Source organism: Eutrema salsugineum, unplaced genomic scaffold (assembly GCF_000478725.1).
Source record: "Eutrema salsugineum unplaced genomic scaffold, Eutsalg1_0 scaffold_6, whole genome shotgun sequence".
Taxonomy (NCBI): domain Eukaryota; kingdom Viridiplantae; phylum Streptophyta; class Magnoliopsida; order Brassicales; family Brassicaceae; genus Eutrema; species Eutrema salsugineum.
Genome location: NW_006256547.1, coordinates 6,730,064 through 6,755,547, shown reverse-complemented (window position 1 = coordinate 6,755,547; position 25,484 = coordinate 6,730,064). Strand labels below are relative to the sequence as shown.

Below are 25,484 nucleotides of genomic sequence, written 5' to 3'. Positions count from 1 at the left end.
AAAAAAACTGAAAAATTCTTAAACTAAAAGAAAACTAATGAAATCTTCTGAAACCAAAATCGGACAAAAATTTATGTATAAGTTGTTTTATATTCTAAAACTTCAAAATTGAGACCAGTTTACAGAAATTAAAAATCGAACCCGGTGTTAGTGTAATCAAACAAACCCAGACCAGATAAACAAAAAAAAGTTTCAAAAATATTCATCTTAAAAACAGATTTTAATTCTAGAAAACTGTTACCATTGATTACCCAACTTTACTAATCAATTGGTGATTCTATACTCTATAATACATCCCAATTTTGATAAGAATCTAAAAAACAAGGGACTTATAATGGAAATATTAAACAAAGATCGTTACAGATACGCAAAGCCCTCCTTTCCACTCTCGTCCCGCTTCGCCTCTTTTAGGACGCAGAAGAGAGAGAGAAGAAAGAGAGAGAGAGAGACTCATAGGCTTTTAGCTCTCTCTGTTTCTCTCTCCCTTTCAATATATCTCCGATTCTGATTTTGCCTCCTCGACGTCGTCTTCGGCTTTGTTGCATTTCACCATCTCTGAAGCATCGTAAGTACTCTTTTTCTCTTTAACCTCTTTTGTCTTTTGAATCGAATCTTAAGATCGAATTTGCTCCTCGTTTACTGGAATCTACAATTTTTTTCTAAGATCCTGCTACACTAGCTTTGTTAACCGGCTAATTGCTTCTCCAAGTTCGTGTATGTTGTTAAAATTGACGTAATTTCAATGTTGCCAAAAATAAAAAAAATCTTCTCTTTTTTCTGATGGGTCATGCGCATTTCGTTCTTGTATGCTTTAGGCATTTTAGGGCATTTGAAAAGTTCTCGTCTTGACACTAAAGATCCATGCTTTGATGACAATTTTGTTTGTTGTTTTGATCTTTGACAGGTTGATTTCAAGACCCAATTTCAGATTTGGAATAGATTTTGAAATGGGTTACATTGGAGCACATGGTGTAGCTGCTCTTCATAGATACAAATACAGTGGTGTGGATCACTCTTATCTTGCCAAATACGTTCTCCAACCTTTTTGGACCCGTTTTGTCAAAATCTTCCCACTATGGATGCCGTAAGTGTCCTTTACATTGTTGATTGGTTGTTCCTTGAAGGGAGCTCTCACATTCTGTAATGTTCATATTAATTTTCTAAAGATCTCGTAGTCTCTTGGTTGATTCCTCGGGATTGAGATTCTTTGCGGTTGAATGAGAGTTCGAACTAACGTCTTTGCTTCTCTTTTTCATGTGTTCCCTTTTGTTACTCACTACCTATGGGTCCATATCCAGGCCTAACATGGTATAATGTCAATCCTATTTGGCATTTAAACTCTAATGTAATGTTGTTGCTTAGGCGATAATACTTCTGGTTTTGTTATTGTAGATAACACTTATGGGATTCATGTTTCTCGTCACATCTGCGCTGTTAGGCTATGTGAGTTGTTGGCTGACTTACTAATTTTTTTTCTCTTGAAGGTTTTGGTTGCTTTAGTTGGTAGTAACTTTCTGTTTTTGCTCATTTGGATTTTTTCAATCTGTTTTAGGTATACTCACCTCAGTTGGATTCTCCTCCTCCTCGATGGGTCCACTTTGCACATGGACTGCTTCTCTTTTTGTATCAGGTCTGCACTTATCTCTTAAGGATCCAATTGTTTCATCTGCTTGTTAAGGGACATGTAGTCTTTTGTACTGACATATTTGGAGCACTTATGATTGTTATTTTAGACATTTGATGCGGTTGATGGGAAACAAGCACGAAGAACAAATTCTGGTAGCCCACTTGGAGAGCTTTTTGATCATGGTAATCTTATGTTTCTCAACGTTAATCTATTTTTTTCTTTGTAATATGTTTTTGTCAGTTTTGTTTCTGACACACATTTCATCTTTGCAGGTTGCGATGCACTTGCTTGTGCGGTAGGCATTGCAATCCCTTTTTCATATATTCCTCTATTTTAAATTATGGATCAAATTCTTGCAACCGGCGCTGATATTTCATACTACAAAATCAGTTTGAGACTATGGCATATGGGAGTACTGCTATGTGTGGAAGAGATACTTTCTTTTTTTGGATTATTTCAGCTATTCCATTTCTTGGAGCAACATGGGAAACGTAAGTGTTTTATTTTCAGCTTAAACTCTGTTTTGATCGCTGCAAAATTCTAATACTTTGTTCTTACCCTTTTTGTTTTAGCTATTTTACCAATACACTTACTCTCCCGGTAGTCAATGGTCCTACAGAAGGTCTTGCTCTTATATACTGTGGCCACTTCTTCACAGCCATTGTTGGTAAGCTTAAAAAAACTCAAAAATCTCTGTCACCAACACCAACAACTATTTTGTCTAATACTTTGATATTGTTTTCATCTTAAGGTGCCGAATGGTGGGCTCTGCAGCTTGGTGAGTCAATCCCCTTGCTCAGTTGGGTACCGTTTTTGAGCGGTAAGAACCACAAACCTTTTGCTTTTTATTTTTTTCCCCAAAGTTGTCTCCTTAACAAGTTTATTTACGCCATAAGAACTTTTCTCGGTTTTATTGTTTTCCAGAGATTCCAACATCCAGAGTAGTACTACTCACGATGATTACTTTTGCTGTTATACCAACACTTGCGTTAAAGTGAGTCTTCTGAAAATTCAATGATCTTGTATGGCTAATTCTTACTATGCATTTTGCTCTGCTAACACCCACGCCGCTTCATTCTACAGCATGTCCAGTGTATACAAAGTTGTACAGTCAAGAAAAGGAAGCATGTTTCAAGCATTAGCTATGGTATAGTCTCTTAAACTAAGTTGACTCAATTGATACTTTCTGTTTTTTCCTTAAGTTGTGAGTGTAACGTCAACGTTTTTGTGCACTCAGCTGTTTCCCTTCGTCGTGCTACTTGCAGGAGTTTTGATTTGGTATGTTTCTTCTCTCCCTTGAACTTACCAATTTTTACTTTTTGAGACTTATATGTATATTCTTGTATTTATCAGGGATTACTTGTCACCAATTGATCTCATAAGAAACTACCCTCACTTAGTTGTCTTGGGAACTGGTCTTGCATTTGGATTCATCGTGGTAAGCAATTGGTTTGGAAATTTAATATTCATTGTTAATAATAATAACCATTGAAAGCTGAGCATTAGTCACGGGTTTATGACTCTAGGGAAGAATGATTCTGGCTCACTTATGTGATGAACCAAAAGGATTAAAAACAAACATGTGTATGGTAAATATCCTATAAACTTCTCTTGTGGTCCAATTATTTCTTTCTTTTTCGTCATAGTATTCAATTCTTAAACCTTTTTCTCTTGTACAGTCACTGCTTTACCTTCCCTTTGCACTAGCAAATGCGCTAACCGCTAGACTCAACGACGGGTATGTCTATTTTTCTCATTCTTGTTTCGGTTTTACTTTGTCGTTTTCACCAGATTTTTAGTCTTTTATATATCAATATTATGTTGATCTTCTGTAGGGTTCCTCTTGTGGATGAGTTTTGGGTTCTTCTTGGCTATTGTATATTCACAATGTCACTATATTTGCATTTTGCAACTTCAGTCATTCATGAGATCACAACTGCACTCGGAATCTACTGCTTCAGGTTTGAATAATATATCTTCGTTTTTTAAAACATTTTTGTTGTTATATATTACGAAAAATCGATTAGTATAAATTGTTTATTTTTCATCAGGATTACTCGTAAAGAAGCTTGAAGAGAAACAATGTGATTGAAAGGGAGAAAACAAAAATTCCTTAAGGTATGCTTTTGTAGGTTTTAGCTTTCTTCTTCCATATCTTAAAGAACTTGTGTGTTGGTTAATATTTGTTTATTTTCTCTGAAAGTTTTTTCTTTTTTTTTTCAGGGAGGACAATGCAAATCCCAACACGAATCTGAATATTTTGATACAGAAATTAAACGATTCATCGATATGTTTTTGGATGTATACTCATTATTGTTTTTCTTTTGTTTGTTTTGACAAAATAGGTAATTTATGTAAAACTTTTTTTTGTAACATTTCTAAGCAAAAATATCGGATTTTTCGTAATATGTACTGATAAAATGTCGTTCTTGTGATTACATTTTGTTTGCCATCCTATTCCGATTTGCTTTAATTTGTGTTATTTAGTTCCGTAGTAATGTTTATTACGTCAAAACGAATCGGAAGCATTATTTGCTTTTGCATAACAAATATCATCTTTTGTTTACACATGGTTGGGTTGGTTAGAGAGATATGGACCTCTAACTTTGTCGGAACAATAGTAATTTATAAAAGGATATGCCAAAAAAACATATTAGAAATGTTATTTCTATAACCACATGATACTATTAGGCGGTACAGACGGTTTTGGCAGCCGGTTTAGAACTAACCAAACTGGACCAACATGGGATTGCAGAAGGTAAAGTGTGTAGAAACTAGAAAAGATCATCAAAATTAAGTAAATGAGAAAAACTAAGATCATAAAATTAGAGAGATATGGACCTCTAAGAAATTCAGCAGATCATCAGATGCAAACTCGATCCTCTCCCTAGAGCACAACGAAATCATCCCAACACCGTCTCTTACCTGACTTCTTGGTTCACGGTCTTTCAGAACGATATCATATGTCCCTTAGTATAGTATGATTCCTAATTTTTTGTATACGGCTCTTTGAGCTGGTGGATTGATTGCGCTATAATCCCGCTGAGAGTATCTGTAATTAGGTCTTATTAATAAAAATGCAGTTTAAAAAAAAAAAAAAAAAATCATAAAATTAACATGGGTTTTTTTTTACTGTACACCTAAAGCAGGATCTTGTCTCTTCAGGAATGAATAAGCCAATCATGAAACACAAACAATATAATTAATGAACAACGGAACAATACAACACAATGATTATGAACACATTTTATATTTTAACATGGAGATACGCAGCCAAAATCAAATTAAATTTATTCATTTTTGTAAAAAAGAATGAAGAATAATTTTAAAAGAGACAAAACATACCTTAGAACATTGACATGTCTCAAATGATGTCTATTGTTCAAGCATGCTGCCTAGGGCGTGCCGACTTTTGCATTATCTCACTTTTTTACCCACCCATTTCTCTTCTATTTTTTTTTTTTAATTTATCAAAATCCTTTTATATTTATTTTCACCTTAACTTGGCCAAATTTGAAAAATGTAGTAGTTTAGGTTTTTAGGTTTCCTATGAAATAAAAACGAAATTACATACTCCATATTTTATCATTCCGCTATTTTGATACTGACAAACACAACAACAAAAATAGATTCCAGAATTCATATATTTCTTCTAATGATTCTATAATTTTATACACTAGTTTTTTTATTTTATGTGATTTTCTTATTGCAATATTGCTTGCTATGACAAACTGCTGGATTTTAGCTTGTAAACTATAACCCTTTTTGTTTATTCGTGTTTATACTAAAACATTTAGAGACGTAGGAGTAAATATAATATTGTTTGAGAGGAAAAAAAAGTAAATATTTTGCATAGTCCACCACGTCACGTAAAACATTAAAGTCCATCACTCATAACTCAATAGAGACACAGCATTCTCGATTTTTTTCACGTTTCTATTTATGTATACGTTTCGTGAGTTTTAGAATAAACACTAGACACATGTATGATCTGTGTACCCAAAATTAACTTTAAACACATGATGTTCTTTCTTGGGGGCCATTCACCATGCCTCGGGTTATATATATGTCATGCTTTTCAATATATAGATGATTGGTAATTAATTTCTTTTTTTACGAAAGTCAAACTTATATATTTAGAGAATAAACACTACCACGTCACCCAAGAATGAGTTTTATTTGACCAAAAGCGTTTATTTATTACGAATATATTTTTCCCCCGATCGGAAAATAGTACACTTATATCATAAAAATAGACAACCAACTTAGCAAGAATTATTTACTCACGTTGGATCATAGTATAAAAATGTGTAGATAGTGTTAGCAAAAAATGTGAGATAATGAAGACATTTACAATGTCAAACTGAAAAGGACAAAGCATGCACAATTTTAATCATTAAACAGACTAAAATATATATTAAAAATCAAATTAGCTAGATTCGACGAACTAGTCCGTTCCTGTGTATTACTCAAAGCTCTTGATAAATCTTATTTTGGTTACAGGAAATTTTCTAATATCTCTCTTTTCTATTTTAACGTAAATTTGGTTAACTCATTGTAGTCTAAATGTTTCGTTACATTGGTCGACAACGATTATCTACTTTTACCTGTTTGCATTTTCTTCCACTCGTCTGTATCAATAATTATATCGGGATTGTATGTTTTTCGAGTTGTATGAATTTTGAATGGGAATCTTGAATCCAAATTCCATCTGAGTTTTTGTTAGTTTTTTAAAATATTCAACGCAACCGAATTTAACGTTATTCAACTTTGGTTTTTAATCAAATGTACATATTCTTAATTCGAATTTGACTTATGTTTACCATATATATGTAGGAAAATATATCCTCGGGGTTAGTTGAACGCTTTGACGAAACCCCAGTATCCAAAACCCTTTTGTCAAAAAAGAAACCCAGATATCCAATGCATAAAAAACTACATATGATTATGTATTATGTATATGTTTTCAAGGACGAGACTTAGTTAATAATTTGACAAGAGAATTAAATAGTGATTAATATGGACTTGTAAGTTCTAAAACAACAAACGCAAACGGATGAGTTTCATTTCTCTCCACATATATTCCTCTTGTACTCAATGTTTTTGTTTCTTGTATTTACCCTCGCTCCTTCTATTTTTTTAAATTATTTTGCCTTTTCCTCTTTTCTTCCTCTTATAATGTTTGGATTTTTTCTTGTTTATTTGTGCTATAATGTTTTTGTTTTTACATTCATGTTTGAACAATTTAGACATTGACGTGCATGTTACTTACCTATTGAAAATGTCATCTGGTCTAAATCAAATAGCCTAACTATAATTTAAGATCAACAAAACAAATGATTGTAGCTAATTTTCTGTAGTCTTTTGTGACGTTTTTTTTCTTTGATAGAATAATATTTCGACTTTTGATTTTGACAATTTGGTGATAATAAGAGAATAAGAGAAGTAGATGATAGTACAGCCAAAAAAATCACAGTTTAAAAAATTAATCGCTTTGTCTACATGAAAACTTAGTAACGTAAATTAATATTACCGCATTAAATTATGGTTATTGATTCCTAGTTTCCTACACAAGAGACTTTAACTTCTACTGTATGTTTATCAACATTTTATATTTCAAAATTTATCAAATTGAGTTTCATACTTTCAATTTTCCTCGGCTTTATCAAATTCAAAAAAAAAAAAAGGAAAAACAACCCTAAGGTGCTTTCTTGATCATTCCCTTTCTCTTTTTCCTTTTCCTTCCCTAACTTTTTCTACCGATTAATTACTTACAATTTATAATCCCTATGGTGTAATAACCAACTTAATATCTCTCGATTCCCACAATCAAATGCTCGAGTCTGTAGAACAGTTCCCATATTGATTGAGGTCGATGTATATTACTTATATTTTTACACTAAATAAGTAAATAACCCGTAAAATTTGCCAAAATTTGAGGATATAATGTCAATAATCATGGAAATAATTGGCATAAACAATAATATAAACAGTAATTTTATAAAGAAATTTTAAATTTGAAACAAATGGTGGGGCAACTGAAAAGAGGAAGAAAAAAGAAAGGAGAAGAAAAAATAACAAAACAAAATAAAGAAAACGTAAAGCTAAAGCAAACCCTCTCGAAGCCTATTATAGCTAAGCGTCACTGCACTTTCTCACTCTTTCAAATCCTCTCACTCTCCCATCAAAATCCGAGAAAAAGAAAAAGTTTAAAGAAACCCTAATTTAAGATCCGATCGTCGTCATCTTCAGTTCTCTGGATCTTCAATACCCAAACAGAAAACTCCAAATTTGGCAACTTTTTTTCTTCTTTTCTCTCTGTGCTCTGTTTTCTGATTTTGTCTGCCTAAATGAAAGACAGAGGAAAGAGAACAGCAATGGAGCGAAGGAACGACGACGTTTCGTTCTACTACAGCACTCCGTCGGAATTCTCTTGCCGGAAACATCCATCTGTTTCCGCCGTCGGAATTTGCCCTTACTGTCTCAACGACCGTTTAGTTAGCCTAGTCTGCTCCGAATGTGGCGAACAGAGACTCTCTTCTTGCTCTTGCTCCGATTTCTCTCCTAACCGAACCTCAAACGCCGCCGCAGACCCCGGAAACGTCGTTCGGATCTCTTCTCTCATCGACGAAGAGACAACGAAACAGAGGAAGACGGCGACGATGGAGAAGAGCCGGAAAACAGAGGAAGTTGTGGTGTTCAAGAGGAGTAGCAGCAGTTGTGTTGAGATGAAGAGGAAGAATCATAGATTCTCCAAGATCGGGAGGTTTTTCAGGAAGATTCATCTGAAAAAGGAAAGAGATTTCGGAGTCGATGAGAAGAGCAACAACGATTCTTGGGTTTTGGATTATAACAACGATGGCAAGAAGTTAGGGGTTTCGAGGTCGAGGTCGCTTTGTAGTTTCCGAGGAGGAAACGGATATTTTATCGGGTCGGAAGAAGACGGGTCTTCTTATTCCGGCGCGAGGAGCTCTTTCTCCGCCGCGAGAAGCTCTAGCGTCAATGGCGGGTTAGGGGTTTTCGAGACGACGGAGCATCGGAAGAGCAACTTCGAAGGGAGGAAAAGCAATTTCAGCGAGAAAAGCAATTTCGAAGGGAGGAAGAGCAATTTCAGCGAGACGACGGAGAATCGGAAAAGTAATTTCAGTGAGTCGGAGCCGCCGCGGAGAAGCTGTTTCGAGGCGAGGAAGAGTAATTTCAGTGAAACAGAGTATCCACGGAGGAGTAACTTCAGCGAAACAGAGTATAATCGGAAGGTGAATCCGGAGAATAATCATCCACGGAGGAGCAATTATGAAGCAGCAAGGAAGAGCAATTTCAACGAGACGACGACGACGACGGAGCAGCATCGGAAAAGTGATTCGGCGGCGATGAATTTTACGAGAAGGGTTTTGTCGATGAAAGAGAGTTACTTTACCGGAGGAGAAGAGCCTGGTTTCATAGATCTCAAATTCGATTCCTCTGGAGGAGGAGGAGGAGAAGTGGTGGCGAACGACGGCGTTTTGGAGCACGGAGGAGGAGGGTCTTGCCGGTTAACGACGAAAGATCGAGAGGTGAGTAAGAGTCGAAGGAGTTTCAAAGGATGGAAATGGATATTCGGACATCATCATCTTCTTCATCATCATCAAAGAGATTCATGATGATGATGATAGTGATTGATGAAACAAGGAAAGATATGATTTTTATGGGATCCAATAAGGAACAATTGAGCTGTTTTGTGTGATCCGATGTCGATTTTAGTCCAAAAGCTTTTAATTTTGTTTTTTTTTTGTTAAAATGATTTGTCATTTTGTTTTGTTGAATATATTATATCGACGCATCGGACTGCAAGTTTTGTGATTATGAGACAGTACCAACACAACTCCATTATTAACCGGTTTTAACCAAATCTCATTTTGTAATCTGGTTCTGAATTCTGAATATTATCAGTCAATTAGTTCATTTCCTGACATTTTTTTAAACGTTTTAAAACGCGATTACACTACTTTTTATTTTTTTTGAACTTTCATCAAATTTAAATTTCACTTTTAAAAAATGTGATTTAGCTATGTTTTGGATGTGTTAGAACTAAAACATCACTAATTTACTAAAACCGGGTCTAAAGAGATTAGGACTAAGCTTGAACTTCCTAGGTCTCATTGACTCATCGGACTCACCAAATAAGAAAACTAGTATTGGCCTATTGGGGAGACTTAGAGCACCTCCATTGGTGTTACTCACCTTGTGTCTCTTAGGAATATTTTAGTGTTATTTTTAGGAAAAGAGAAAAAGTTTAGAGACTCATGTATTTGGGGTGTCCATTAGTGTTATTCTATTGGTGTCTTTTAATAATAAAATAATAATTTTTTTGAAGAAAAAATAATTTACTATATTTTTTTAATTTTTACTAATGTTATTTAAAATGATAGTTAAAGAAATAATAAATTATTTTACAAGACTGAAATTTTAAACATACAACTTATTGAAAAAAACATAAAACGATACAATTTTAAGACATAGAACTTATTGAACAAGAAAACATCAAATGTAAATTCAAGTTGTGGTTTAGCCACCAAATTTGTTCCAAATATGCTCCATCAAATCAGCTTGCAAACGTTCATGTATTTTTTTATCACGAACTTTGTTACGATTTCCGATCATATTGTTGATATTTGTAGGCATATCCGTAGAATACGTCATATCAACATGTGAAGATCTGGTTCCGTCTGGTTGTTGGAATCCTGAAATATCGTACAGACTGCGGTTACCTCGTTCGTTTTCCACAATCATATTGTGTAATATGATGGATGCCCTCATAATCTTCCCAATCTTTTCTTTATCCTAGATGAGTGCTGAATTTTTAATAATAGCAAATCGGGCTTGGAGAACTCCGAAAGCACGCTCGACATCTTTCCGGACAGATTCTTGATGTTTAGCAAACGTTGTTGCTTTCTCATCTTGTGGAAGGTGAATGGATTGTATAAAGGTTGCCCATTTCGGATAGATACCGTCGGTGAGGTAATAAGGCAACTTATAGTTGTGACCGTTGACGGTATACCTCACTTTTGGGGCTCGACCTTGTAATATGTCATCAAACACAGGTGAACGGTCAAGCACGTTTATATCGTTCAAAGTACCTGGAGGCCCAAAGAATTCGTGCCATATCCAAAGATCGTATGATGCAACAGCTTCTAATACGATTGTCGGTTTTCCTGCACCACGTGTATACTGGCCTTTCCAAGCGGTAGGACAGTTCTTCCATTCCCAATGCATACAATCAATGCTTCCTATCATCCCGGGAAAGCCACGTTCCTCTCCAACGTCGAGTAGGTTTTGGAGATCTTCTGGTGTCGGTCTTCTGAGGTACTTATCTCCAAAACATTCTATTATACCGGCAGTGAAATTTTCCAGGTATAAAATTGCGGTTGATTCACCTAGTCGGAGGTATTCGTCCACCGCGTATGCCGCACAACCATATGCCATCATACGAATGGCTGCGGTACATTTCTGTAGTGCTGATAGCCCTAGACGACCGGCAGCGTTCCGTCTTTGTTGAAAGTATGGAACTTCTTCAGATAGCTTATCCACAATCCGCAAAAATAACAGCTTGTTCATTCTAAAATGACGTCAAAATATATGTGGAGGATAGGTTGCATCTTCCGAAAAGTAGTCGTTCCATAACCGGAGGTGACCTTGTTCCCGTTCTCGTTCAATGTATGCTCTTTTCTTCTTCTTCTTAGCTGCAGCAAGACGCTCTAAAACTTCTTCATAGGCTTCTTCAAACTTTTGATCATAGAACTCATCAAATTTTTCATCAAGGAAGTCATCCAAATTATGGTTTGACGAAGATGCCATTGTTTGTGGGTTTAGGTTGGTTTAATATGGAGAAAGATAGAGTACGAATGATAAACAGAAAGTAAAGGAGTGTTTGAAGAAGAAAAGGAGAAAAGCGAAGTAAACAAAAATAAAGGGGAAAGAATGATCAATGGAAGCCTCAACTTATATTTATAGGGAGCAATACAAAAAATTGTCGTGTACATAATACATATATTTGTGGTGTACAAATTACAAAGACAATAATTGTTGTGTCCAATTACAAACGACTCGTCCACATTACAAAAATTCGTGACAGTATACCCCTAAAAATGTGGTGTCATAGTCATTTCTCCAACTCTCGTGACAGAAGACACCAAAAGTTCCATGTGCCCACATCAAGTGGTCTGCGAATCCTGAAACAAAAAAACAAAAGTCATATAGGAATTCCAATAATACAAGACCCGAAATGATCGAATTAAACCAAGTCAGAGAATAGTCATTCAACTTATATAACTACGTACCGTGAGTATAAAGAAGTCGAATTTAGGCATACATATATGCAAACTCTAACACTTGTACTCTGTAAAACTCAGGCAAGGTTTGAACACATAACAATTAGAAACACAACATCACATTATCATTAACTTAAAAAAACTAGCAACAAAGTCAGACATAACATAGCATAACATAACTTAAAAAACCTAGCACCCAAGTCATAAACCCTCTAGCAACCAAACCATACAACAACTCAGTAATTAACTAAAAACGGATCAACCCAACAACTCAGTAATTAACTTGTCTTTCAAGGATTTCTCCTTATCAGACAGTGGTTCTGTCTTCGCTAAAAGTTGATCGAGGGTCTTGTGTTTTGCAAGCATGGGACTTCATCTCCATGTCCTTTTGCTTAACCTCCCAACATCTCTCAAACTCCTGAAGAAACTTTTCCTTCTTCTTTCCCACCGTTTATCTTCTTTGCTTTCGCCTTGGCTGCTTTCACACCTGGTGGTCGTACCCCTGCTCCATCATCTCCATTGCCTCCTCCATCGACGTTGCTTGGTGACTGAGCCGCATGTGCTGCATCAAACTTCATCCGTTTTGAGCTGTCTTTCTCTTTGTGAGAGGATGCTCTGCACCACTTCTGATCATGTCTTAACTCTCTCCAAGCGTGTTCTAGGCTGAACTTCACCTGGTGATCATTGAAAAAGATCGCATGTGCAGCTTTCATGATGTCGTTCTCACTCTGGCCACTTGATTTCTCCTTCGTAGCTGCCTCATAACATCCGACGAACTTGCAGACGAGGTCATTAATCCTACACCACCGTTGCTTGCATTGCCCTATTCCTCGGCTTGGCTGTCCTGCAAGCTGCGGTGAAGAGTTATAGTAGTCGACTATGCGCGACCAAAAGGCTGCGGCTTTCTGGTCATTCCCAATAACCGGATCTTTACTAGTGTTGAGCCAGGCGCTTATGAGTATGACATCCTCCTTTGGTGTCCACTTAGTTCTCTGAGCCGATTGCTTAACTCCTGGGCTTAATTCACCAAAAGGTTGAGTACCAAACACAGGCACTTGTGATGATCCAAGGTCAATGATCTGGCTCGTTAAAAGGTTTACAAAACCTTCGGTTGGACCATAATGGCTTTCGGATTCCATTATGGAGTGAAGTTAGTGTTTTATAAGAAGTTTAGAGAGATTGTTGTGAAAGTTGCTGTGTTTTAAAGAGATAGAAGTTTACTGTTTTAGTTTAAGGTTTATGATGGGTTTTAAAGAGTTAGAAGTCATTTAATATCATACACCTAATAAGCATTGATTACTAGAGTAAACCGGTCATAGAAGTTAACCACATCTATGCATTGAACACTACAGCCATTTATCACCAACCATCCTACGTAACTAAGAAATTAATTCCATTGGAAAAAGATGACTAACCTTGCATAAAAAAGGTTGGTTGCAGAGCCGGTTGCAGCTTCTCCATCTTCTTTTTGTCCCATCATGTTACCCTCGTAAAACAAAACCAAAATAATTATCAATGTTAAAACCTATCAATGGAAATAACTACACCAACAACTTATCAATGGAAGCTTTAACTTGTTCACCTAACAAAAAGCAATGGTGCATTTAACACAAAACAAGATTAAATCGGCACTCAACCATAAAATAAACTACAAATTAAAACAACAAAGGTCACACCATAGCAACCATATAATGAAACCGATTACAAGCAACCGATTTGGTATATGGCTTGTTGATCGATATCATACCATAGCTCATTCACAACTCTCTTTCATTTACACGTTAATAATGAAACATATTAGAAGAACACAATCAAACGATGCTCATGACCCATAGAGATGATGAACACAATCAATGCAAACAACACAAACTTGATCATTCGTAAGCCGAACAACACAAACAAAAACTTTCATCAAATCGACTGATCATTCGTAATACCTAATCCTAAACGATATCACAAGCCAAACAACACAAACCGAAACAAAAAAAAAAACTCGAAATCTTTGTCCCCAATTCCACGAACCCTAATTTCACAAAGTCAATTAACAAAATTAACGGCGTCAATGATTGCTACGAAGTCACGCACACACCTATTGTGTTTGAAACCACCCTAATTCAGATCAATTAAACGGAGAAAATCATTTCTCCCAAATCGACGAACTCTAAAAATTTTCTCCAAATCGACGATTTCACCTCCAACCTAAACAAGAAGCAATTACGAGAGTGGAATCTTACCTTGCATGTCGATTGGTGTCATCATTTTGTAGAGAGATTAAGACGCCGCCGTGTCGGACCGACGATTTCAGCTCCGGCGAAGAGAATCGCCATCGAGAAAGAGAGAGAAGTAAAAGAGTCGAAAATTTTTTCTAAGTCCACGAAATGATTTCCCAAACAAAAAAAAATTAATCAAAAAAAAAAATTTACAAAAACTTAGCCAATTATCACTCTCACGTGGCGTTAGAGACAGCTCCTTCATTTCTTATCTAAGGAGCGATCTCGTCGCATTTTGGGCTTAAAACATTTTTATAAAATGAGTTTTACTTAGGTTTTTGGGCCAATTTTTGTCTAAAATTTTTGTCTAAGGAGCACCAATGGAGGTGCTTTTATAAAAGGCATTCAAATTCATTCGTATTTACAATTGAACCACAATCACCGTTTGCGTGAACCACCATATCTTTAAGGGAGTAGTAAACTAGTAATGCTCATCAAGTCATCTTGTGTGATGATAAGCTTTTACGGGCCTTGAAGCCCATCTCATCTTCATGAATTTTGTGCCCTTGAAATTTCAGTTGGCTACTAAGAAACACTTAAAAATATACACATATACGAATCTAATTCTCTGTAGCATCAAACAGTTTTAAAAACGACTTCACAACACAATTTCTGATCATATATATACTATACTACTTGACTGATTTTGAGGAGCTTGTTGAGATTGATGTACGAGATAGAAATCAGGTGTGGAAGCATGACTTGATAATATTGCCTAAACAAACCTTTTTGAGATGGAAAACGTGGTTGAAGTTAGACAAGTTTGGCCACGCATGTTTCATATCCGATATGAAAGAAAAACGTGTAGATATGAAGACTGTTTTCCATATTGAATCGAATGTATAATACAGTTAGATTTATACATATAAACATTCGTGAAAGTATTATTTGATTTCTCTTACTTTATTGCTGTATGATCCTATTTTATTCTTACCAATTATGTTTCTACTTTAATCAGTATAACTTTTTTTTTTTGCTATTATCAGTTTTAATCTTATATAGTTCTGGTAATGACTTAGGCATGGTCCTATAAAAAAAGGTTCAATAGATATATATTTTTGCCAAACGTATCAATGTGTCATCCAATCTTGATGTTCCCATTCACATAACCTATGCTTTGATGTTTATGAAAAGATACTTAGCGTGTACATAATGGACAGCTTTCACAAAGAGCTTTGAATTACGTCATATCGTTTTTGTTCACATCTATAAGCTTTGATGTTTAACAATCCTTTTGAATTATTTTATAAAATTTTCAATATACTTCAATTCCTATTTTCCAGAAAGATTTGTAATCACATGATCATTTCAAATTCGAGGACTATTTGGATTTAATGTGTAAACAGGGTACTTAATAACATTTTTCTAGCTAGAAAAATATTAAACGTTTGAGCGTTTTTTTACTATAATTTGATCGGAAACCATTTTCTTCGTCCATACCCTACCAAAAAGAATATCTTGATTGAATGGCTACATTAATATTTAAGTAAAATTAGCCACGATTATCGTAATCTCATAAATTCTGTTCACACATTATATTATCTAAAGTAATGCTCCATATAAGTTCATTTATTAAGTTCATTTATTATATTTGCTTCCTTGATTAGCCTTTTCCCAATGTCTTCCTTATAGAAGCAAAGAACAAAGGAGTTCCTTCAAACCAAATATCCAAAATTACCACAATATGTTAGAATTTAGTTTCTTCTTTAATTTCCTCTATTGTCTTTATATTTCTTATTCGACTCTCTCCTTCAAGATTCCATGGAAGATCTTAACACACTTGCAGCTGACTGCTTCGTTTTATCGTGTTGTTGCAACTGTCTTGTTCTCCAGATCGGGATCTTCATCTTCCTTGGACTTCCTCAAAAGCTGGTCAAGAACACGAGAAAGTGTTACGCAAAATGGGGAATAAACCGAAGAATAAAAAGAATGGGTCTCGGTTGTCAATGTCGAAGAAATATCGTGGTTGATTCGGAATGGAGAAAAGAGTCTATGAGTCTAGAGATGGAAGGTTTTGGGTGTATTGAAGAAGTTGAAGAAGCTTTAGAGGAGTTTTCAAAGAATGGTGAGTTTTTGTTTGGAAGCTTCTGGGGAAAAGAGAGGGTTCAAAATTCCTCGTCAATGTCAACAAGTTGTATTAATGACAACTTTGACCTACGATTTGTAAGTCGTTATGAGATCATCGAAGAAAATTTCTATTCCTTAGATTATATATTCACTACTTCACACAAATTTTATTGAAATCTATGGAAAAATATATCCAGTAGGTTGTTTTTTATGCTTGTTCCAAACTTAAGAAATCCATATTATACCGACTAAAAAAAAACTACAAATGATATGCTTTGAGAAATAGTCATATAATTGACAAGTTCTTTATTTTATTTTATTTTATTAGAAAGTAACTGACAAGTTCTTGTTCAATATCGGCCTCATACAAAATTCAATGGCCTTTAGTCCTTTACTCTCTTTAGTTGTAAGCGATTATCATAATGAAATTTTAATGCCCGATAAATATTATAATATGGTTGTAAGAAATTTTTTTGTTACAAATATTTACAGCATTTTTTGTAAACATATAGAACAAGTATAGTTGGTAAATTCAGTACGGTTGATTCATAATAAGCGGTATTTTTTCTAATGGTGAATGGTTAAAAAAAAAACTAAAATATAAGTTACTGGCAATAGTAAATCTCCAAATTTAGATAAATAACAGCCTGTATAAAAACAACATATAATACGATGAAAACAATGAAACATAATTAACGGTCCATTTGAATAAATATTAAAAAAAAAAAACATAAACAAGAATGTAGTTGTGTGATGTGCTTCCTACCCAATTTCTGATTTAAATGATTTCACCGTCAATCCGCTTTAAGTTGTCTCCACATATTGAATCTTATCAATAATTGAAAAAAAAAAAATATCAAACCAATCAAGAAATTTAAAGATAATGTAATTGAATATTAATTTACTACGCGGGAATACAATTCAATCACATCAGTTATTTATTATTATTTTAATTTCAACTTCGTCTCCATAAACGCGCTTCTTCCACTTAAGAACTATTCCTCCCCAAATCCAATTTCAAAAAAAAAAACCCTAAAATTGAATAAAAATCCCCAAAAATTCTCTCTTCCTTCTTCCTCCGTCAATGGCGTCTGCGAAACCCACCGATCAGCTAAAACAGCTCAAAGACATCTTCGCTCGCTTCGACATGGACGGAGACGGAAGCCTCACACAGCTCGAGCTCGCCGCTCTCCTCCGTTCCCTCGGAATCAAACCTCGCGGCGATCAGATCTCTCTCCTCCTCAACCAAATCGACCGTAACGGTAACGGATCCGTCGAATTCGACGAGCTCGTCGTCGCGATTCTTCCCGATATCAACGAGGAGGTTCTCATTAACCAGGAGCAGCTCATGGAGGTTTTCCGTTCGTTCGATCGCGACGGTAACGGTCAGATCACGGCGGCTGAACTTGCTGGGTCAATGGCTAAGATGGGACATCCGTTGACTTACCGTGAGTTGACGGAAATGATGACGGAGGCTGATTCTAACGGTGACGGCGTTATTAGTTTTAATGAGTTTGCACATATCATGGCTAAATCCGCCGCTGATTTTCTTGGATTAACCGCTGCTTCTTAATTCTCTATGTTTTGTTTTCTGATTAAATTTTTTTTTTTTATGTCAAGTTTTTTTTTTGTATTATGCAACTTGTGTAATCTAACAAAGCGCTAATTTTCCTTCTTTTCTTCTAATTAATTTATTATACCGTTGGTGTGTGACGTAAATATTTATTTGGTGATATAAAACATGCCATATCAAGATTGACTTTTGACGAAATGTGAAAGAATATGCATTTTGACAATAATGTATTAAATTGGTACAAAATTTTCTACATTTCACATTGAATGCATAAAAATAGCTACTTATAAACGCGTGAATTTATCTGTAAAACTTTAAATGGTAGATGTGTTGAAGCAATTGGATTTAAAGGTAAAAAATCACAAGTGCATTTCAACTACTAATTGAGTCTGTTGCAATGGTGTCGTGTTGCATGCACTATCAGATGAGCTATAATGGTGGAACAGTTAATTAATTGAAATCGTTGACAGAAACAAAAATTAAGTAGATAGTGTATATAAGTGTGATACTTATATCAAACGTAAAGACAAATGGGAATATATCATAGACAATTTTTTTTTTTGGGTTGGTGCAGCATATCCTAAAGAATTATTATCTCATCGAAGCTCACAGGAACCTTCTCTTTGTGTCTTTGTCTGAAGTTGAAAAGTCCAAAATTTGCTGTCTCCTCTTGTTGTGTAGTCTAAATACATTGTAATGGACCAGTGGACACATGGGAATTTACTTCCATCTTTTAAATTTTAAAGTAAAAATTAGTGTTCCAAAATCGGTTGAACGTTGGGTTACTTTAAAAAAAACAAAAAAAATTTACATGGAACTAGGTAAACAAAATGAACTTTAATTACATGTAAAAAATTATGTACAAAAAATATTCCCGTGGGTGTGATGTGAATTACAGATGCCTTCTCTGGCAAGGAATCTCGATGACAAATCCTAATATCCACTTAAGAGATAATACCTATAATAAATATATTCACATAAAAACAAATTCCTATACTCTTTAGAAAGCAACAAGATCCTTATGGATCTGATCGTGAAACCTACCGGAGCGCCGTACACTAGCGGCTCTTCTCGCCGTGTATCCGACTGTGGTGGGTCTAATCGATCTCTGCCTCACCATCTCAACGAATTCAGGATCATTAGAGTGACCCTCATACCGAATCCATTGAATCATTTGATGGTATTTAGGGAAAAACCTCATTTGCACTGACTTGTAGACAAAGTAAGGGATCAAAGCGAAGACCATCACGAACAAAGTTGTTAGCCAGTACGAAGGAGCAGGAGCTAGGGCTTCGAGGAAGACCATGTAAGCATCGGTAGAGAAACTTGGAGCCATAGCACCATAGATCATGAGGAAAATGTACCAAAAGGCAATTGATCCCCAAATCACAATGTGTTGGACCCAAGTGAAGTAACTTATAGATAAAGCCATTTGGAGATTCACTACCCACACGACGCAAGTGTACATTAATCCACCGAGGATTTCTCGGCCTGCGGTTTTGCCGTTTGGGTCGAATAGCTGGTGTTTTAGAGATTCCTTGCAGACGAAGAAAATGACGAGTGCGCTTATTAATCCGTTGAACATCCATCCTATGATCCTTTTCCAGCTGAAGAGAATGTTTTGCACACCTTCTTGGTATAGCAATGGAAACTGTCATATAAAAACAAAGGTCAGTAACTCTTACAGATAAGATTTTAGACATTGAAAGAAGATGAGCCCTAAAGTCAAAAACCTACCTTGTAACAGAAGCGAGCTGAGACATCTTGATCAAAGACTCCGAGAGCAATGACAGGGAGAGAAGAGAAAAAGACGTTGAAAAGAGAGAGGAACCAGTCGTTGTATGCAGGTTGTGCAGAGAAAGAAGTGTAAGCTTCATATAAGAACACCGTTACACCAAAAGTGATATTCTTATAGAAGAAGTAACATATCTGCAAATGGCCAAAAAAAACTCTGGTAAGAGAAAAAGTTGAAATGATTAATGAAATTAGAGACGTTTTTGAGTGGAAAGTGTCAATCTTTTTACCATGGATGAGATTCTGCTGTAACACCAATGACCATGGACTAGCAATAAACGCTCTAGATATCGGAATTGGGCAATGGCAATATCACTAGACATCACTGCTTGCATTCCTTCGACGCCGCTTATTCCTACACCAATGTCAGCTTCTTGAAGCATTCCTACATCATTTGCTCCATCTCCAATCGCTAAAGTTGTTTTACCAGTTCCGGATTTAACCAGTCTCGTAACCTAAAAGATAAACCTCTTTTGTTAGAACAGAAACATTAGAAAGAGGAAAAAAAAAGCATGAGAGATTTCGTCTAAGAGATTTGAAGATTGTACCAATGCTTTTTGTTTAGGTGATGATCTGCAGCAAATCACAGAGGCACAACCAGTGGCGAGATCAAGAAACGTCTTCTTGATATCATCCTCGAGGGCGTACGTTAGCGACTTCCCGTCTATGATCAAGGCAAATGCTTCAGAGCCTGATGCCGCAAGTAAGGCCTTTCCTTCTTCTATTTGCTTCACGACGCTTTCCCTCGATGCCAATTCGATTTCGTCTTTGATTCCAGCTTTCTCCAGGGACTTGATATGTGGTGTCTCAAGATTGATGATGATCTGTTTCATTTCTTGTCTTAGTAAACTAGAAGCATATCTGCAAAAGAAGAATTTTTGAAGTCAGTAAAACCAAGAAAACACAGACGAGAAGAACGTTCAAGATTCAAACATAAGAAGAAGATTCAAGATTCAATACCCAATATTGATTGCTGTTTCCATTTTGTCTCCAGTCAGAACCCAAATCTTAATTCCAGCCTGAGCAAGCTTGTCAATACATTCTGGAACCTAAACATCAATCAATAAATAAAAAACCATTTATTTCCAAAACCCTAAACTATCAAGAAAATATTGTAGCTTTATATAGTATTTAGTTAGAGTTCATACCCCATTCTGAAGTTTGTCCTCAACAGCAGTAGCACCAAGAAGGATGAGATCACGTTCCATCTTATCGGTGAGATCATCTATTAAAGCTTCACGATCCTCGCTTACTGAACTCTTAGCTTCATTGAAATTCTTGTTGAACTCTATGTACTCGTTCTCATCAACCTCACGGTATGCAAGTATTAGAGTCCTTAGACCTGCATCTGCATATTGGTTTACATGTTCTTGGGTTTTTGACTCGAATTGACGACCGTGCTTTGCTAATCTTTCAAACATCACACTAAAAAAAAAACACAAAAAAAAAACAAAAAGTTAATATCTTTAAACATAAAGGTCTAAAAAAGTGTCTTTGACGTCTAAAATCGCTTACTTGTCAGCTCCTTTGGACAACAACAAGAGCTTCCCTTCATCATCTCTTACAATAACTGACATTCTCTTCCTCGAGCTATTGAACTCAAGAACGTTTAATAACCTATAAACCCTGCAAGAAAATAGTAAGCTTTTGAGCTCAAAGAATCACAGAAATGAACTCTGTTCGAAAATAACTAAAGACTAGAAATCGAACCTTTCAACTTTTTCCCCTGTTACAAGATCCAATTCACGAAAGGAGATTCCGTTCTGCGTCCGGTTAAAGAACTCGAACCCAAACTCTCGTGCTGCAACGACAAACGCAGCTTCATCCGGAGACTCAGCTTCATAAGAAACATTCCCGGTCTCTTCATCGGTTTCAGGTATTGCCGTGTGACACACGGCAAGCAATCTGAAAAACTTCTGCAACACGGCAGCTTGAGGCTGCTTCACCCAATTCCCATTCATAACTCTTTCGTCCTCAAAGTTAAACCCTTTCACTTTAGGAGCAAACTTGTCCACAACAACATCCAAATCTTCATTAACCAAAGGCGAACCACCACTTCTCACAGCCATAGCTCTCTCAACCTCGGTTATACCTCGTCCATAAGCCGTACCGGCGATAGAACACTTGATAAACTCCATTGAATTGCACGTCAAAGTCCCCGTTTTATCGGATAAAATCGTATCAACCATACCGAGCTCTTCGTTTAAATTCGAAGTCCTTGCCTGTGCTGGTTTATCAGTTTCTTCGTAGTACATGTGAACGTCTCTGTTAATGAAAATGCTTTGAAGAACTTTAACGATCTCAATCGAAACATAGAGTGATATCGGGATGAAGTAACTGTAGAGCATTACGGCGGTTAAAAAATGGAATATTGCAGCCATTGGAGCTTTCTCAGGATCGAAAAAGATCACTGCATCGTCTGGTTTCAAGTACCATCTCTCTGTTTTTCCGTTTTTGAGTTTGTCTTCTCTTGTTTCGACTCCGAAAATGATTGATCCAACGAATGACATTAGGAAGACGAGACCGAACATTAAGTAGATGATCTTGTCCATTTTCCTCTCTATCCTGCTTCTCTTTGATGGAGGATCAGTTGAATTCTGTATCACCTGTTTTTCAATTCATCAAAACATGAGTTTTTTTCTCAGAAAACAAAAAAAGTTTAGATTTTTATCTAAAAAATTGGGAATTTTACCGCCATTGTTAAATAGTGGAAAATTGTAAAAGAATATGCGCAAATAGAATTTTGATTGGTAAAATCATGTGAAAGTATTATTATTTTAATAAAATCTAAAAATCTATATAAAAAAAAGGTTTTTGTTTTGGTGAAGACAAAAAAACAGAGCAGTGAGAGATCTGATGAAACTGTGTGTACCTTCGTGTCATTGCCGGTGAAAACGACAGCTCCGTACACATACTCTGTGTTTCTGAGCTTCGAATCTCGGAGAAGAATCTGTTGAATCGACAACGGAAACCTCTCTTCTTCAAGCTCCAAACTCCCAACGAACATATAAAGATTCACATTTGGATCTTCACATCTAACAACGCCTCTAAAATCTTTGAAATCAGAATCTTCGTGTAACAACGAAGAAGTAGCTTCAAGCCCTTGTTTCACTTTCAGGTTCGTCTCTCCGTCGAGATTCATCGTCTCTACGTAGCAAATCGAATCCTCGTAGCTCGATGATAGAAGCAAAAGATCCGCCGGAAAAAACTCGTCTTTCTCAACTCTCACTATGTCACCTACTCTCAGATCCCTCCATTGCTCTTGCCGGAATATTCCATTTCCGTCGTGTACTTTCACCTTTCTGTTATTCACCTCAATATCCTGAAAAAAAAAATCCAAACTTTATTAAAAGTCGATTCAAGGAATTTATATAATTCTCTATTAACAAATATAAAAGATCCATCTTTTACTAAGTTTTTGATTGAAAGATCAACTAAAAATCGAGACTTTATTATCTCCGAAAACTTTTAAAAGACTTGACTTTATTATTGAGCTTTAAAGATTGAACCTGTTGTTTCCGGCGCCAATCTTCGATACCTTCTTTAACCATTGTAGCTGTGATGACGAGAGCAAGAGGTAAGAGAGCACTTACGGCTCCATAAGGAGAGAGATCAGTCAACGATAAGATTCCGGTGACAAGGAAGTAGAAATTAGCTACGCGACGGAATTGCTCGAAGAGAGATTTGGGGAAGAAAGAAGCGACGGTGTATTTTGTAGAACGGACGTAATTTCCGGTGTAGTTCCGGCGTTCGGCTGCCGGAGAATCCGGTTCGTTACAATAGACGACCCGAGAGAAACCGGGTCCTCCTATATTCGAATGGTCTTCTTTGAAACTTGATTTACCACAAGTGTATGAATAGATCTTGCTTAGATGTAATCTTCTTCTTCTCCGACCACCTCCTGCCATAGCTACAGCTATTTTCTTTGTCTGAAAATAAAAACCCAAGAAAAAGCTTTGGGTTTTTTAAAGAGTTTATAATCTCACAAGAAAACCAAGTGAAATACTTGGAGAACACACTTGGTTTTCTAGAGATTTTGGGTCTTATTCTATTTGTTGGGAAGAAAAAATCAAAGAATGTAGAAATGTTGATTCTTTAGATATGAAAATGAGAATAAAAAAATGGAAGATGAGTTATGTAGCTTTAAAAAAAATGTGTGAAGCTAAGAGTTTTTTTTTCCTATAAAGAGACCCAACTTTGAACAATGACTTTGAACGTAACACTTTTCGCTCGTTTCTTGACTTTTGACGGAGTTATTTTATTTATTTTTATTTTAAAATGATTTTTCGTGAGTATTGTTTGCTTCGAAAAATATAAAAAAAATGTACGCGGGTATTCTTATTTGCCAGGCATCTTAACTGATTGAATTTTCCAAATTACTTCTAGAAAGAGATTACTTCTTAGTTGTGGAACGAGGTAATTTATAAGGTAATTGTATCTATGGGTAATTTCTTTTTTCAGACTAGTTCATTACCTTTATTTTTGTTTGATGTTTTGCTAGAATTAGAAATTTTAAAATGTGGTGACATTCGAATAAAAACAGTACAAACTTAACGAGGGTAGCTACCTTTTAGTACTAATTAGATTGATTTAAGCATACCTTTTAGTACTAATTAGATTGATTTAAGCAACTTAGTATTTATTAGGCTAGTGTTTAGTTGAATTGATCTAAGCAACTTGTTTAAAAAATAAAGAGAATTAGTTTCTCCTTTTGTTCTAGTTTGAGACATTTATGAAAATAAAGAAATGGACAAAATGAAAACAAGAGCTGAAAGGGGCGTGGATGGTAGCAATTTATTTGTTTATTTTTTGTTTGAACATCAATTTATTTGTTTATTTTGAGATTTCTTTCTCTTGAAATGGAAGCTTCTTGGAAATTATTTTAATACTGATTCACGATATATGCTTATAAATATGGCTTCTAGTGTACGAAGACTATCTCGTTGTTAAGATCAAATAATTCCTATAGAGTAATAGTTTAAGACAGCAAGCAAAACTTGATTTGTACTTTAATCTATACATGGTTGGTATTAATAAACATAGATTTAAACACGCATCGCAGTATTAAAAACTATGGAATTGGATGAATAATACTCGTTACTGAGATAGCAAAAAAAAATAAGAAAAGGGCAATTAGTAAAAATTTCATTATAAATTTAAAGTTAAGCTCATATTTTCTTGTGTATTTTTTTGTAGCGATATGCATGTAGATTCGAAACAATAACACAACTAGGACACCACCAGAAATAACTAAGCATATCAGTCATTTCATCCTATAGCTAGTTCTTCTTGTCTTAAGTTTGTGGTAAGATATTATATTTCGGTTGAAACAGTAACACAAGTACACAACAAGGACACCAAAAGAATTAATAGCTAGTTCTTCTTGTCTTAAGTTTGTGGTAAAATATTATATTTCGTTGGACCAATTTTTAAGATCCGTGATTAGAGTGTTAATCCAACTCCAATAAGTGTAGACCTGGAAAACAAAACGTTGTTCATGTGATAGTTTTTTTAATACATACATGCATGCTGCATGCCAACACCTACTTGTATTATCATCATAATGTCTGGCTGCGCGACCTTTCCAACATCACCTTCTATGTATGTATGTAACTATATATTTGTAAATGAGTATTATATAATAGAAACACATTATTGCTTTGACTATAAAATGTGCGGCATTATAACGGTGGTTATAACTTTTGAAATTTTTATTAATTAATTTTCACTTTATTTAATTAGGTTTCTTGGATAATGAAAAATCTCACTAACCCATTTACCGATTCCAAAGCAACGTCTACACAATGGTGATATGGTGAAGGGATTTTTCGGTTTCCGGGTTTTGG

At 35.5% G+C, this 25,484-nt stretch overlaps 7 protein-coding genes across 7 annotated transcripts; 4 read left to right on the top strand and 3 right to left on the bottom strand.

Annotated features, from left to right (window-relative positions):
• Positions 1-381: 381 nt before the first annotated feature.
• On the top strand, positions 382-4,065 carry LOC18013000 (choline/ethanolaminephosphotransferase 2). Its single transcript, XM_006395583.2, has 19 exons — positions 382-565; positions 905-1,084; positions 1,299-1,308; positions 1,393-1,443; positions 1,553-1,630; positions 1,734-1,809; positions 1,900-1,922; positions 2,018-2,118; positions 2,200-2,294; positions 2,379-2,447; positions 2,552-2,621; positions 2,711-2,774; positions 2,865-2,905; positions 2,981-3,065; positions 3,154-3,216; positions 3,307-3,365; positions 3,463-3,588; positions 3,679-3,745; positions 3,851-4,065. The coding sequence occupies exons 2-18, from the start codon at positions 948-950 to the stop codon at positions 3,698-3,700; spliced, it is 1,170 nt and encodes a 389-aa protein (XP_006395645.1). The 5' UTR covers positions 382-565; positions 905-947; the 3' UTR covers positions 3,701-3,745; positions 3,851-4,065.
• Positions 4,066-7,570: 3,505 nt separating this feature from the next.
• Positions 7,571-9,412, top strand: LOC18012999. Its single transcript, XM_006395581.2, has one exon. The coding sequence runs from the start codon at positions 7,978-7,980 to the stop codon at positions 9,265-9,267; it is 1,290 nt and encodes a 429-aa protein (XP_006395643.1). The 5' UTR covers positions 7,571-7,977; the 3' UTR covers positions 9,268-9,412.
• Positions 9,413-10,447: 1,035 nt separating this feature from the next.
• LOC112083392 lies at positions 10,448-11,461 on the bottom strand. The gene is made up of 2 exons (XM_024151115.1): positions 11,289-11,461; positions 10,448-11,222 (listed from the first exon to the last, which is right to left on the bottom strand). Exons 1-2 carry the CDS (start codon positions 11,459-11,461, stop codon positions 10,448-10,450), a joined length of 948 nt encoding a protein of 315 aa, XP_024006883.1.
• An 883-nt stretch (positions 11,462-12,344) lies between these two features.
• LOC112083391 (glutathione S-transferase T3-like) lies at positions 12,345-13,073 on the bottom strand. The gene has a single exon (XM_024151114.1). It carries the CDS (start codon positions 13,071-13,073, stop codon positions 12,345-12,347), a length of 729 nt encoding a protein of 242 aa, XP_024006882.1.
• Positions 13,074-15,798: 2,725 nt separating this feature from the next.
• LOC18012998 lies at positions 15,799-16,482 on the top strand. The gene has a single exon (XM_006395580.2). It carries the CDS (start codon positions 15,966-15,968, stop codon positions 16,443-16,445), a length of 480 nt encoding a protein of 159 aa, XP_006395642.1. The 5' UTR covers positions 15,799-15,965; the 3' UTR covers positions 16,446-16,482.
• A 781-nt stretch (positions 16,483-17,263) lies between these two features.
• LOC18013103 (probable calcium-binding protein CML16) lies at positions 17,264-18,026 on the top strand. Its single transcript, XM_006395579.2, has one exon. It carries the CDS (start codon positions 17,356-17,358, stop codon positions 17,842-17,844), a length of 489 nt encoding a protein of 162 aa, XP_006395641.1. The 5' UTR covers positions 17,264-17,355; the 3' UTR covers positions 17,845-18,026.
• Positions 18,027-18,666: 640 nt separating this feature from the next.
• LOC18012649 (phospholipid-transporting ATPase 10) lies at positions 18,667-23,734 on the bottom strand. The gene is made up of 10 exons (XM_024151290.1): positions 23,148-23,734; positions 22,511-22,960; positions 21,349-22,244; positions 21,154-21,264; positions 20,787-21,063; positions 20,599-20,687; positions 20,187-20,499; positions 19,869-20,093; positions 19,582-19,773; positions 18,667-19,495 (listed from the first exon to the last, which is right to left on the bottom strand). The coding sequence occupies exons 1-10, from the start codon at positions 23,544-23,546 to the stop codon at positions 18,845-18,847; spliced, it is 3,603 nt and encodes a 1,200-aa protein (XP_024007058.1). The 5' UTR covers positions 23,547-23,734; the 3' UTR covers positions 18,667-18,844.
• Between the last annotated feature and the right edge of the window lie 1,750 nt (positions 23,735-25,484).

What these genes read in the sequence shown, in the direction of transcription:
- LOC18013000 (XM_006395583.2), top strand. Translation starts at nt 948, where the DNA reads ATGGGTTACATTGGAGCACATGGTGTAGCTGCTCTTCATAGATACAAA. An exon ending in CATCTGCGCTGTTAGGCTAT is followed by an intron (nt 1,444 to 1,552) that starts GTGAGTTGTTGG and finishes AATCTGTTTTAG; the next exon opens with GTATACTCACCTCAGTTGGA. An exon ending in ATACCAACACTTGCGTTAAA is followed by an intron (nt 2,622 to 2,710) that starts GTGAGTCTTCTG and finishes TTCATTCTACAG; the next exon opens with CATGTCCAGTGTATACAAAG.
- LOC18012649 (XM_024151290.1), bottom strand. Translation starts at nt 23,546, where the DNA reads ATGGCAGGAGGTGGTCGGAGAAGAAGAAGATTACATCTAAGCAAGATC. An exon ending in AGGACAAACTTCAGAATGGG is followed by an intron (nt 20,688 to 20,786) that starts GTATGAACTCTA and finishes ATTGATGTTTAG; the next exon opens with GTTCCAGAATGTATTGACAA. An exon ending in CACCTAAACAAAAAGCATTG is followed by an intron (nt 20,094 to 20,186) that starts GTACAATCTTCA and finishes TTTATCTTTTAG; the next exon opens with GTTACGAGACTGGTTAAATC.
- LOC18013103 (XM_006395579.2), top strand. Translation starts at nt 17,356, where the DNA reads ATGGCGTCTGCGAAACCCACCGATCAGCTAAAACAGCTCAAAGACATC.
- LOC112083392 (XM_024151115.1), bottom strand. Translation starts at nt 11,461, where the DNA reads ATGGCATCTTCGTCAAACCATAATTTGGATGACTTCCTTGATGAAAAA. An exon ending in CGGGAACAAGGTCACCTCCG is followed by an intron (nt 11,223 to 11,288) that starts GTTATGGAACGA and finishes ACGTCATTTTAG; the next exon opens with AATGAACAAGCTGTTATTTT.
- LOC112083391 (XM_024151114.1), bottom strand. Translation starts at nt 13,073, where the DNA reads ATGGAATCCGAAAGCCATTATGGTCCAACCGAAGGTTTTGTAAACCTT.
- LOC18012999 (XM_006395581.2), top strand. Translation starts at nt 7,978, where the DNA reads ATGAAAGACAGAGGAAAGAGAACAGCAATGGAGCGAAGGAACGACGAC.
- LOC18012998 (XM_006395580.2), top strand. Translation starts at nt 15,966, where the DNA reads ATGGAAGATCTTAACACACTTGCAGCTGACTGCTTCGTTTTATCGTGT.